General features: G+C 36.5%; 1 protein-coding gene across 5 annotated transcripts in view; it reads left to right on the top strand.

Moving 5' to 3' along the window:
* Positions 1-12500, top strand: part of LOC137629705 (axotactin-like) — a 98379-nt gene that overhangs the window by 35693 nt on the left and 50186 nt on the right. For all 5 annotated transcript variants that reach the window (XM_068361265.1, XM_068361266.1, XM_068361267.1 and 2 more), the window contains 8 exons: positions 299-470; positions 1169-1287; positions 4012-4118; positions 6723-6926; positions 8314-8422; positions 9068-9271; positions 9746-9894; positions 10764-10931. In XM_068361265.1, coding sequence (XP_068217366.1) covers positions 299-470; positions 1169-1287; positions 4012-4118; positions 6723-6926; positions 8314-8422; positions 9068-9271; positions 9746-9894; positions 10764-10931 — 1232 coding nt within the window. The remainder of the gene's footprint in view (positions 1-298; positions 471-1168; positions 1288-4011; positions 4119-6722; positions 6927-8313; positions 8423-9067; positions 9272-9745; positions 9895-10763; positions 10932-12500) is intronic.

Here is a 12500-nt window from a genome sequence, read left to right on the forward strand (position 1 = left end):
GCTGTGAACGATCAGACAATCGTCTCCCACTATCACCAATCCGCAATTGACCAGCGTGGTGATGAAAAGTGGCTAAACGCCAGAAGTGAATAAGGACGTGTCTGAGGCCTTTGTATTGCAGTGGATAGAAACGGAAGAAGAAGAAGAAGAAGAAGAAACGGATGCGCTTGTTGTTGTATACACAGTATATTCATATCTAAAAATACATACCTATGTATGTTAGCTGTAACGAATTCTTCTAATGTCGACTTTTACCTGTCAGTATTTTGTCGGTTTTAATCAACCTCCTACTTGACAGGTGTATTTGACAGCGAAGTGGCTTCGGAGGAGATGACCTTTGGAATCGAGCCCTTCCACGGCTGCATCCAGCACCTGAGCCTCATCAGCGGTCCCACCTCGGAGGAGATGGTTGCTGTCAAGCCCTTGGTAGCCACGAAACATATAGGAGTCAGGGAACACTGCGCTAACAAGTATGGCGGGAAAGGAGGATCAGATTCTCTTTCCGTTTTCTATTGTTGGAACTTTTTGGGAGATTCTGGAAGTCTTTTAAAAGAGAATATGATAAAAAACAATAGTAATGTTTTAATCTATAGGTTCTTTAGATAATCTAAACTTAGAAAAATACTTATTTATGATGTCGCTAACTTTTCAAAGCATTATCTAAATTTAGAAATGCTATTTTGTTTTTAATTTATCAACTTTACAGAATTTCAACTTGTAAAAATACTCATTTATGATGTCGCTACTTTTCAAAACACAATCTAACCTTAGAAATGTTAGTTTTTTATTTATCAAGTATGAACAGACATTTGCCATTCCAGACACACTAATGACGAATGTAAGGTATACTAGAAGGATGATTTTAGAATAATGTAATATTTTGCACTAATATACTAGGGGCAATAACTTGAACAGTTTGATATAATTTCATGTATAGTCTTTTATTTTTAAGGGATTTGAATAACCATATATATTTCCTCTTAGAAAGATATTGATGAATTATATACTATATCAAAAACGATATTCCCCGAGATGTTCTATTTTGAAATTAATAAATCAAATCATGATGATGAAATACAAAACCTTTAAGAGAATATCATTTGAATAACAAATGCAGATCTTTTACATTATTGTTAAAAAAAAAGTAACCAGCTATCTTTCTTTGCAGCTGTAACGACAGGTACAAAAACCTGTGCTCGAGAAAATCCCATTGCGTCGAACATTTCGACCACAGCACTTGCGATTGCTTCAACAGCGGACAGGATGGACCCAGATGCAAAAACCCAGGTGAGGGGCAAATGGTCGAATAGGGGAGATAAATAATCAGTTAGAATGGGTCAATGATCTAGCAGGTGAATATTTGGAATAGGGGAGATAAATAATCAGTTAGATCCAGGAGGTGAATATTTGGAATAGGGGAGATAAATAATCAGTTAGATCCAGGAGGTGAATATTTGGAATAGGGGAGATAAATAATCAGTATTGGTTAATGATCTAGCAGGTGAATATTTGGAATAGGGGAGATTAATAATTAGTTACAATGAATTAATTATCCAGCAGGTGAATATTTGGAATAGGGGAGATAAATAATCAGTTAGATCCAGGAGGTGAATATTTGGAATAGGGGAGATAAATAATCAGTTACAATGAGTTAATTATCCAGTAGGTGAATATTTGGAATAGGGGAGATTAATAATCAGTTATAATGGGTCAATGATCTAGCAGGTGAATATTTGGAATAGGGGAGATAAATAATCAGTTAGATCCAGGAGGTGAATATTTGGAATAGGGGAGATAAATAATCAGTTACAATGAGTTAATTATCCAGTAGGTGAATATTTGGAATAGGGGAGATAAATAATCAGTATTGGTTAATGATCTAGCAGGTGAATATTTGGAATAGGGGAGATAAATAATCAGTATTGGTTAATGATCCAGCAGGTGAATATTTGGAATAGGGGAGATAAATAATCAGTATTGGTTAATGATCTAGCAGGTGAATATTTGGAATAGGGGAGATAAATAATCAGTATTGGTTAATGATCCAGCAGGTGAATATTTGGAATAGGGGAGATAAATAATCAGTTAGATCCAGGAGGTGAATATTTGGAATAGGGGAGATAAATAATCAGTTACAATGAGTTAATTATCCAGTAGGTGAATATTTGGAATAGGGGAGATTAATAATCAGTTATAATGGGTCAATGATCTAGCAGGTGAATATTTGGAATAGGGGAGATAAATAATCAGTTAGATCCAGGAGGTGAATATTTGGAATAGGGGAGATAAATAATCAGTTACAATGAGTTAATTATCCAGTAGGTGAATATTTGGAATAGGGGAGATAAATAATCAGTATTGGTTAATGATCCAGCAGGTGAATATTTGGAATAAGGGAGATAAATAATCAGTATTGGTTAATGATCCAACAGGTGAATATTTGGAATAGGGGAGATAAATAATCAGTATTGGTTAATGATCCAGCAGGTGAATATTTGGAATAGGGGAGATAAATAATCAGTATTGGTTAATGATCCAACAGGTGAATATTTGGAATAAGGGAGATAAATAATCAGTTAGAATTCCTTCAATGATCTAGCAGGTGAATATTTGGAATAGGGGAGATAAATAATCAGTATTGGTTAATGATCCAACAGGTGAATATTTGGAATAGGGGAGATAAATAATCAGTATTGGTTATAATCCAGCAGGTGAATATTTGGAATAAGGGAGATAAATAATCAGTTAGAATTCCTTCAATGATCTAGCAGGTGAATATTTGGAATTGGGGACATAAATAATCAGTTAGATCCAGTAGGTGAATATTTGGAATAGGGAAGATAAATAAGCAGTTAGAATGGATTAATGATCCTGCAGGTGAATATTTGGAATAGGGGAGATAAATCAGTTAGAATCCCTTCAATGATCCAGCGGGTAAATATTTGCAGTAACTATTTGTCACGACAGTTAGGATATATCTTTAAACAGAAAAGTTGTTAAAATAGGCTGAGAGAGAGAGAGAGAGAGAGAGAGAGAGAGAGAGAGAGAGAGAGAGAGAGAGAGAGAGAGAGAAAGAGAGCTTCTTAGAACTGTAATAAGATGGCACCAAATAAAAAAAAAGACCAAAGGAAAAATCATCACTTTGGTTAGGGTATAATTTTAAACAGACCAGTTGTTAAAATAGGAAGGAGTTCTTCTCATTACTGCAATAAGATGACTCCAAATACCAATTAAAAGAATTTTTACTTTAGGGTGTAACTCTAAACAGCTAGATAAATTTCAAAATAGGCTGGGGAGAATTCCTATAACTGTAATAGGAGGGCTTTAAATACCAGAATAAAAAATGTCACTTCATTTAGGATATAACTTTAAACAGTTAGACTCGTTGTTTAAATAGGCTAGAAAGCTCTTCTCAAAATCTGTGATAGGGTGGCCCCAAATACAAAGAAAACTGTCCTTTTAGTTAGGATATAACTTTAAACAGTTAGACAGACTAGTTGTCGAAACAGGCTAGAAAGGTCTTCTCAAAACTGTATTAGGATGATCCCGAATACCATAAAATGTCACTTTAGTTGGTATATAACTTTAAACAGTTAGACCAGTTGTTAAAATAGGCTCGAAATTTCTTATTAAAACACTAATAGGATGATCCCGAATACCATAAAATGTCACTTTAGTTGGTATATAACTTTAAACAGTTAGACCAGTTGTTAAAATAGGCTCGAAATTTCTTATTAAAACTGCAATAGGATGGCCCCAAATACAAAGAAAACTGTCACTTTAGTATGGATATAACTTAAGCAGTTTGACTAGCTGTTAGAATAAGCTAGACAGCTCTTAAAACTGAACAGGATGCCCATTATTACCAAAATAAAGGAGAGAATACCAAAGTTTGGCAGTAGAGAAGAAATTAAAACTGACAAAGATAGTCTCTCGCTGTAGGAAAACAACAAATGACAGAATGAATCTAAAGTGATTCTATTTCTATTTCTATTTTACATTTTTCACCAGACTCACCGATTCTCTCCCTGAACGGGGACGGGTACGTGGTCCACCGACTGTACGAATGGATGGACCGGGTCCACTCTTACTCGAATCGCATCTCCGTTGCCTTTAAGGTCAGTTGTAAAGGTCACTGATTAAGGTCTATATCAAGTAATTAGTCAGTAAAAGGTCAGTTATTGAGGTCCCTGATTGAGGTCTTAGTCAAATAATTGGTTTAATTTGTTGCAAGATCATGATATAAACGTTTCTCTTTTTTGGGGCAAGGTCAGTTATAAAGGTCACTGATTAAGGTCTTATTCAAATAATTAGTTTAATTTGTTGCAAGATTATGCTTTAACGTTTCTCTTTGTTGGGAGCAAGGTCAGTTATAAAGGTCACTGATTAAGGTCTATATGAAGTAATTAGTCAATAAAAGGTCAGTTATAAAGGTCACTGATTAAGGTCTTATTTAAGTAATTAGTTTAATTTGTTGCAAGATAGTGCTTCAACGTTTCTCTTTGTTGGGAGCAAGGCCAGTTATAAAGGTCACTAATTAATGTCTATATTAAGTAATTGGTTTCATTTGTAAAATTATACCAATAATGGTATTTTCCGTTAGGAAGTCAATGATCTATTTCAGTGTTATGTTTACTTCTGCCTTTATATTTCATTATGTTTACTGACAGTATCAATTACACAGCTTAGAATCTAAGATATTCTATATTCTATATTCATACATCTCCTTTAGTCTATTTATATTCACGTTTCCGTTCCTCACTGGGGTAAATTTCCTTGTGGAGCCCCTGGGCTTATATCACCCTGCTTTTCCAACTAGGGTTGTAGTTTAGCAAGTAATAATGATAATATAGTCTATTTGTTTCCCCTTTTCTTTTCCTCAGTGAGCTATATTTCCCTGTAGAGCCCCTGGGCTTATATCACCCTGCTTTTCCAACTAGGGTTGTAGTTTAGCAAGTAATAATAATAATAATAACATAGTCTATTTGTTTCCCCTTTTCCTTTCCTCAGTGAGCTATATTTCCCTGTAGAGCCCCTGGGCTTATATCACCCTGCTTATCCAACTAGGGTTGTAGCTTAGCAAGTAATAATAATAATATGGTCTATTTGTTTCCCTTTTTCCTTTCCTCACTGGAACACTTGTGCTTATATCACACTGCTTTTCCAACTAGGGTTGTAGCTTAGCAAGTAGTAATAATTATATAGTCTATTTGTTTCCCTTTTTCCTTTCCTCACTGAGCTATATTTTCCTGTAGAGCCCCTGGGCTTATATCACCCTGCTTATCCAACTAGGATTGTAGTTTAGCAAGTAATAATAATAATATGGTCTATTTGTTTCCCTTTTTCCTTTCCTCACTGAGCTATATTTCCCTGTAGAGCCCCTGGGCTTATATCACCCTGGTAATCCAATTAGGGTTGTAGCTTAGCAAGTAATAATAATAATATAGTCTATTTGTTTCCCATCTTCCTTTCCTCACTGGAGCCCTTGTGCATATATCACACTGCTTTTCCAACCAGGGTTGTAGCTTAGCAAGTAATAATAATAATATAGTCTATTTGTTTCCCATTTTCCTTTCCTCACTGGAGCCCTTGTGCTTATATCACACTGCTTTTCCAACCAGGGTTGTAGCTTAGCAAGTAATAATAATAATATAGTCTATTTGTTTCCCATTTACCTTTCCTCACTGGTACCTTAAAAGCAACCAGGGTTGTAGCTTAGAAAGTAATAATAATAATATAGTCTATTTGTTTCCCATTTTCCTTTCCTCACTGGAGCCCTTGTGCTTATATCACACTGCTTTTCCAACCAGGGTTGTAGCTTAGCAAGTAATAATAATAATATAGTCTATTTGTTTCCCTTTTTCCTTTCCTCACGGGAGCCCTTGTGCTTATATCACACTGCTTTTCCAACCAGGGTTGTAGCTTAGCAAGTAATAATAATAATATAGTCTATTTGTTTCCCATTTTCCTTTCCTCACTGGAGCCCTTGTGCTTATATCACACTGCTTTTCCAACCAGGGTTGTAGCTTAGCAAGTAATAATAATAATATAGTCTATTTGTTTCCCATTTTCCTTTCCTCACTGGAGCCCTTGTGCTTATATCACACTGCTTTTCCAACCAGGGTTGTAGCTTAGCAAGTAATAATAATAATATAGTCTATTTGTTTCCCATTTTCCTTTCCTCACTGGAGCCCTTGTGCTTATATCACACTGCTTTTCCAACCAGGGTTGTAGCTTAGCAAGTAATAATAATAATATAGTCTATTTGTTTCCCATTTTCCTTTCCTCACTGGAGCCCTTGTGCTTATATCACACTGCTTTTCCAACCAGGGTTGTAGCTTAGCAAGTAATAATAATAATATAGTCTATTTGTTTCCCTTTTTCCTTTCCTCACTGGAGCCCTTGTGCTTATATCACACTGCTTTTCCAGCTAGGGTTGTAGCTTAGCAAGTAATAATAATAATAATAAAGTCTCTTTGTTTCCCCTTTTCCTTTCCTCACTGGAGCCCTTGTGCTTATATCACACTGCTTTTCCAACCAGGGTTGTAGCTTAGAAAGTAATAATAATAATATAGCCTATTTGTTTCCCTTTTTCCTTTCCTCACTGGAGCCCTTGTGCTTATATCACACTGCTTTTCCAGCTAGGGTTGTAGCTTACCTAGTAATGATAATAACACTAATGCTAATACCATGTTAAAAACAATAGCATCCTTTCTTAACAGACCACTTTCCTTGACTCAATCCTCCTCTACGCAAGCGCTGAGCACCCAGAGAGACAGTACATTGCAGCTTCAATAACTAAGACTGGTACCATCTACGTCGAGGTCAATCTGGGCGCAGGAGCAGCCAGCGCCGAGATAGGAAAGAAGATGGATTCGGAAGTTTGGCACACGTTGAACATCATCCATCAACATGAAAAGATTGACGTAGGTTTTTCCCGTAGTTCCTCTATTTTTTTTCTTAATGCTTTTGATCTTGTATGAGAGGCATGAGTACTATCTTCTTTCGATCCTTCTCTTGTTTAATTGGAGCCTCAGATAGAAAAAGAGAATAGGATGTTAAGGAATTTTCAATTTTTTCATTTTACTGTCAGAAATCAAAAAAAAAAAAAAAAAAAAAAAAAAGGAAGGAGAGAAGAAGAAATAATCCTAAATAGATTTTGAATAAGGGTTGTGGTGGCCGATGTGGTAACGTCCCTGTCTGGTGAACGCCAGACTGGGGTTTGAGTCCCACTCAAACTCGTTAGTTTCTTTGGTCGATGCAATCTCACCATCCTTGTGAGCTAAGGATGAGGGGGGGGGGTTCGAGGAGCCTATAGATCTACCTACTGAGTCATCAGCAGCCATTGCCTGGCCCTCCCTGGTCGTAGCTTGGGTGGGGATGGGTCTTGGGCGCTGATCATATGCATATATGGTCAGTCTCTAGGGTATTGTCCTGCTCGATAGGGCAATGGCATTGTCCCTTGCCTCTGCTATTCATGAGAGACCTTTAAACCTTTAAAACTTGAGTATTTTATGTTGACCAAGCTGACATGAGTCTTTTTATTGTTTATATATGACATATCTGTTTTTGACGTTGTTAATAGTTTATATAGGACATATCTGTTTTGACGCTGCTACTGTTTTTAGAATGATATATTGTTAATTTATTCTCATTATTTATTATTTATCTATTTCCTTATTTCCTTTCCTCACTGGGCTATTTTTCCCTGTTGGAGCCCTTGGGCTTATAGCATCTTGCTTTTCCAACTAGGGTTGTAGCTTGGCTAGTAATAATAATAATAATGATAATAATAATAATAATAATCCATATCGCCCCATTCCAACGTCCAGATATGAGGCAATCCTCATTTAAATGTCTAACAAACCTGTAAAGATTTTTAATATTAAATCATAAAAAAATGTAAATATTCTTTTATTTTTTTTTATCTATATCGAATTTATATAGACAAGCATACTTGATTAGCAATGAGTGCGCTCATTTGATAATGAAAACATTGTATAATTCTGCATAAGACATTGATTACTTTAGAGAAAGAGATTTCTCGTTTAAATCAATTTGATAGATAATTATTAGGCTAAATATATTTTAAACATTATTGGCGATACGCAATATTTATCAGAATCACTATAGCTTCTCATTTGATTTAAAATTTTCTTCGGGATCATGATAGTTTCTTCCACAGTTCTGAAAATAAACTCTACTCTTCTTCTTCGGGTTATTTCTCCTCTCATATTACTTTCGGGTAACAGAGAGTTGTCTATCCTTTTTTTATTACTTGTGAGTTATAATAATAAAAAAATTACTCAACAGCTCTACATCGACAGCAGACTACACGCCACCCTAACTCTGCCAGGTGACATCAGATACTTCCACCTCGATCCCGACTTCTACGTAGGAAATGCTCCGCATCTTTCAAGAGGTTGGTGTCTTCTTGGAGAGAGAGAGAGAGAGAGAGAGAGAGAGAGAGAGAGAGAGAGAGAGAGAGTAAACGGTATATGGCTTCTACCTAATGGGGTGTACTGTTTCCGCCTTAAATGGTTTCCTCGATAAGATCTTGTTTTTAAAAATAAAGAAATTATGTCATAAATTCTGTCGGGGAACTAATCGCTAACGTCAGTAGTGTGTTTTTCTCTTATTCATTATCCTGTACCCCAGAAATGACTTAAAACATATGATTAAGAACTAGTTATTTAATTTAGTGTATGGAAATTAATTATATCGTTCCTCCATAGTTTTGAACAAGATAAACATATAAATTCGACTTCTTATGAGAGAGAGAGAGAGAGAGAGAGAGAGAGAGAGAGAGAGAGAGAGAGAGTTGCCATAGGCCTACTTAGTATCAGACAGAAGCCGGTAATCGCCAGAAACAGGCATCTCTCAATGGAATCATCTGTTAAACTGTTGTTGTAGATTGCCTTATCAAGCAACAGCTCTTCAAGCAATAGGTAAACCAACAACCTCGACCTAGCTAACTAATCCTGGCTCTTGCAATTCTGCAACCCGTAATTCTTTAAGCTATAGGTAAACCAAGAACCTAGACCTATAACTAATCCTTGTTCCCCAGCTTGCGGCCTGCCCTTGGACACCGGTCGCACCGAGCCAATTCGAAAAAACAGCAGTGAGATTTGCGGCGGAAGCAGAAGTGTCTACCGCTACCACTACGACAAGAGCACAGGGTCTTGTCTTCCCTTCAATTACACCGGGTGCGGAGGTAACGCCAACAGTTTCGAAGATGAGAAGACGTGCTTGCAGACGTGTTACGTACCAGGTACTGTGATGTTATCAGTTCTTTAACGGGGGTTAACTGACAAACTTTGTTTGATCTTCTATTTTAGCTAACTCCAACTACTCTCTTAGTGCCTGTGGCTATTGATTGATTGATTGATTTGAGGTTTTCTGGCATCCTGACATCTAATTCAGTGTTATGCAGCCCATTGACGCCGATGTCGTTTATTGCAAATAAAAAAAAAAATAGGAGTATTTAACTAAAACCATAAAAGCTAAAATATCATTTTAAAAGTTAAATATCTTTCAGAAAACCTGCTTCTGAAATAAAGCTAAAAATACCACTAGCATGGTAGGACACATCATGTCTAAGAATCTCGGCAAGGATGGACCTGCCATCCTCACCTCGAGCCTGAAAGAGATAACAATTTCTTTCACTATTATATGTGGGGCAAAGGGCACTAACGCCCCTGTTTTATTAGTATTTGCTATATAAGAAATATCTCTGTCCTTTTAGGCCTGCGTTCACTCAACGCCTACATGGGCTGCATGCAGGGTGTATTCTTCAACGACATAAGCATCCTGCAGTCGCTGAAAGAGAAGAATAAAACCACGAGATATTACGGAGCGACAAAAGAGCCCTCTCTTGGGAATACGTGCAACGATGTAAGTCTCGCCATGGATAATGATGCTATTTTGTGATATTGTTATGCTGTGAAAGGTAAATTCAATACTTCAGATTAACCTTTCCATTCAAATGAGTCTCGCTCCCTCACTGGCATTTTATTCTATTTTCCTTTTGGTTACATTGTATTCCATAGGTTAGTTCAATATATATATAATGAACCTTTCCCCTGAATGTAGTCGCTTCCATGCCACTAGCCCTTAAGGACCTACTGGAGTTTTTGTGTTTTAGTTTAACCCGAAATTTTACTGTTTTGGTCTTAGTTCATTGATTTTTCCTGACACATGCTATAGTTTTTTTCTCAGTTTTGGTCGTAACTCTTGAGTTTTAATGACGCATGCTACAGTTTCTCCTCAGTTTTGGTCTTAGGTCCTTGAGTTTTCCTGACACATATTCCAGTTTTTTTCTCCGTTTTGGTCTTAGCTCCTTAAGTTTTCCTGACACATACTCCAGTTTTTTCTCAGTTTTGGTTTTAGCTCCTTGAATCCTTCTGACACTCCAGTTTATCCCCAGGTTTGGCCTTAGCTCTTGAATCTTCCTGACACATGCTAGAGTTTTTCCTCAGTTTTGATAGTAGCGCCTTGAGTTTTACTGACACATGCTCCAGTTTTTCCAAGATCTTATGAGTTCTTCAATGCAGTTTTCGTAGACAGGAATTCACCTTGTAGTTTTGTGCGAACTAGAGACCAAATTGCGATAGTTGGTAGTTCAGAACTGAGACTATCAACAAGATCGGTCTGAGATCTGAGATGAAGTTACCAGGCCATGTACAGTAACATTTAACAGAGTAATATGATTTTGATGTGATTTACAATTATCCTCCTTAATCTTTTGTCCTTGTTCCTTGCAGACGAAGTTCCTCTCGGTGACCTTTTCGACAGAAAGGGCAGCCATGACCTTGATGAACCCAGAACCCACTTTCCAACTCGCCATCTCCTTCAGACCAGTCAAGCCGAAGGGCGTCCTGGCTTCCGGGGAAGTCGAACTTCTGCAGTATGACTCTGTCAGCAATTGGGAGGTATAAAGAGAGAGAGAGAGAGAGAGAGAGAGAGAGAGAGAGGAGAGAGAGAGAGAGAGAAGTTATGGGTATTAATGATGATAATAATTGAGTAAATAATGCATATTTATGGGAAGAAAAATGTGCATTATCTATGAGTGTTTGAATAATTAGGATAGAGTTTAAAGCTCTGATACGAGAAAGAGAGAGAGAGAGAGAGAGGAGAGAGAGAGAGAGAGAGAGATTATGGATATTAATGATGTTAATGATTGAGTTAATAATGCATATTAATGGGAAGAAAAATTTGCATTATCTATGAGTGTTTGAATAATTGGGACAGAGTTTAAAGCTCTGATACGAGAGAGAGAGAGAGAGAGAGAGAGAGAGAGAGAGAGAGAGAGAGATATTATGGATATTAATGATGATAATAATTGAGTTAATAATGCATATTAATGGGAAGAAAAATGTGCATTATCTATGAGTGTTTGAATAATTGGGACAGAGTTTAAAGCTCTGATACGAGAGAGAGAGAGAGAGAGAGAGAGAGAGAGAGAGAGAGAGAGAGATTATGGATATTAATGATGATAATAATTGAGTTAATAATGCATATTAATGGGAAGAAAAATGTGCATTATCTATGAGTGTTTGAATAATTGGGACAGAGTTTAAAGCTCTGATACGAGAGAGAGAGAGAGAGAGAGAGAGAGGAGAGAGAGAGAGAGAGAGATTATGGGTATTAATGATGATAATAATTGAGTAAATAATGCATATTTATGGGAAGAAAAATGTGCATTATCTATGAGTGTTTGAATAATTAGGATAGAGTTTAAAGCTCTGATACGAGAAAGAGAGAGAGAGAGAGAAAGAGAGAGAGAGAAAGAGAGAGAGAGAGAGAGAGAGAGAGAGAGAGAGAGAGAGAGAGAGATTATGGATATTAATGATGTTAATGATTGAGTTAATAATGCATATTAATGGGAAGAAAAATTTGCATTATCTATGAGTGTTTGAATAATTGGGACAGAGTTTAAAGCTCTGATACGAGAGAGAGAGAGAGAGAGAGAGAGAGAGAGAGAGAGAGAGAGAGAGATATTATGGATATTAATGATGATAATAATTGAGTTAATAATGCATATTAATGGGAAGAAAAATGTGCATTATCTATGAGTGTTTGAATAATTGGGACAGAGTTTAAAGCTCTGATACGAGAGAGAGAGAGAGAGAGAGAGAGAGAGAGAGAGAGAGAGATTATGGATATTAATGATGATAATAATTGAGTTAATAATGCATATTAATGGAAGAAAAATGTGCATTTATCTATGAGTGTTTGAATAATTGGGACAGAGTTTAAAGCTCTGATACGAGAGAGAGAGAGAGAGAGAGAGAGAGAGAGAGAGAGAGATTATGGGTATTAATGATGATAATAATTGAGTTAATAATGCTTATTAATGGAAAGAAAAATGTGCATTATCTATGAGTGTTTGAATAATTAGGATAGAGTTTAAAGCTCTGATACGAGAGAGAGAGAGAGAGAGAGAGAGAGAGAGAGAGAGAGATTCATCTCTGTCACTTTCAAGCGTGTTATCTCCTACT

The sequence above is a fragment of the Palaemon carinicauda genome, chromosome 37 (genome assembly GCF_036898095.1).
Source record: "Palaemon carinicauda isolate YSFRI2023 chromosome 37, ASM3689809v2, whole genome shotgun sequence".
NCBI lineage: Eukaryota > Metazoa > Arthropoda > Malacostraca > Decapoda > Palaemonidae > Palaemon > Palaemon carinicauda.